The sequence below is a fragment of the Triticum dicoccoides genome, chromosome 7A (genome assembly GCF_002162155.2).
Source record: "Triticum dicoccoides isolate Atlit2015 ecotype Zavitan chromosome 7A, WEW_v2.0, whole genome shotgun sequence".
Lineage (NCBI taxonomy): Eukaryota > Viridiplantae > Streptophyta > Magnoliopsida > Poales > Poaceae > Triticum > Triticum dicoccoides.
Genome location: NC_041392.1, coordinates 124,963,415 through 124,964,585, shown reverse-complemented (window position 1 = coordinate 124,964,585; position 1,171 = coordinate 124,963,415). Strand labels below are relative to the sequence as shown.

General features: G+C 42.5%; 1 protein-coding gene across 1 annotated transcript; it reads right to left on the bottom strand.

Annotated features, from left to right (window-relative positions):
• Positions 1–731: 731 nt before the first annotated feature.
• Positions 732–1,171, bottom strand: LOC119332792 (20 kDa chaperonin, chloroplastic-like). The gene is made up of 3 exons (XM_037605945.1): positions 1,139–1,171; positions 931–1,015; positions 732–856 (listed from the first exon to the last, which is right to left on the bottom strand). The coding sequence occupies exons 1-3, from the start codon at positions 1,169–1,171 to the stop codon at positions 732–734; spliced, it is 243 nt and encodes an 80-aa protein (XP_037461842.1).

Here is a 1,171-nt window from a genome sequence, read left to right as displayed (position 1 = left end):
ATTATTTGTCGCTTCTCTGTTCACTAGGGATTTGAATTTGATACCATAGGCATAGAAGGCACCAGGAATTATCTATGAATAGCTGGAATTACAACATGGACTCTTTGGTGACAAGGTCACGGGGCCTCCACATCTTACTCCCCTGAGGCGCATCATCCTCTTACTTCGCTGCTTTAAAAGGTCCTCATCCTCTGACGAAAGGTCACAGATTGCCTCATCTCTCCACTAAACATCAGCTGCTCATGACCCCTCTGTCCTATACAGCAGATTCTCATGTCTTCCTGGGCAACCAGCATACTAGGTTTGGTTCGCATAGGGAAATAAAGTTGCATAGTGGCTAGATGTTTCGAAGAAGAAACACTGAAGAATGAGAAATCATTCTGATAAGTCAGATCCTCCAGGTTTGCTTAATGTTTAGCACACTCACAGGAAGATAGGTGTCTAGGAACATTTCACACAGATAGTGCCACAACAATAGGCAATAAGCCAAGCACTAATGTACATACATAATGCAGAAGTTGGGGGAAACCCACATCAAGCTCCCTTTGTAAACAAATTCAGTAAATATTTGCTCATACAATTGTATAATCATCCAAAATAGCATCAAGTGGTTATCACATAGCAATCTTACCACTCATGCTAGCCTCTATCGTGAACTTAAAACTGAAACAAAGCAGTAAACCACACACTTGAGAGAGCTCAACCATCACATTTGACACTCTCAACATAATTTAGTTTGTGCCATCAGCTCCCTTGAACTCGCCGCCTGCGTACTTGGAGTACAGCACAGTGCTGCCTGGTGACACCGACAATGGCTGCCTTTTGCCTTCCTCGTCAAGGGAGCCCGGACCAACAGGGTACAACCTGCATTTAGAGGTGAATCGATTAAACACATGCTAGTTCAGCATGGATTTCTACATAATAATAATTAACTTACTATTCCAATGGATGGCTTCTCCTTGGTTGTCTCAGTGAGGATAAGATCAGCTTCAGTCTTATCTGAAGCCTCGGCAACCTAGCACAAATGCCGGACATATATGCACTGTTAACCGTCATGCACATACAACCAGTACAAGATTTACTAGAGATTCCTTAAATATACACTACTGACTAGTGACATGACATTCAATATAAATACCTTGATGAGAACCCGGTCATTCAGAGGCTTCAT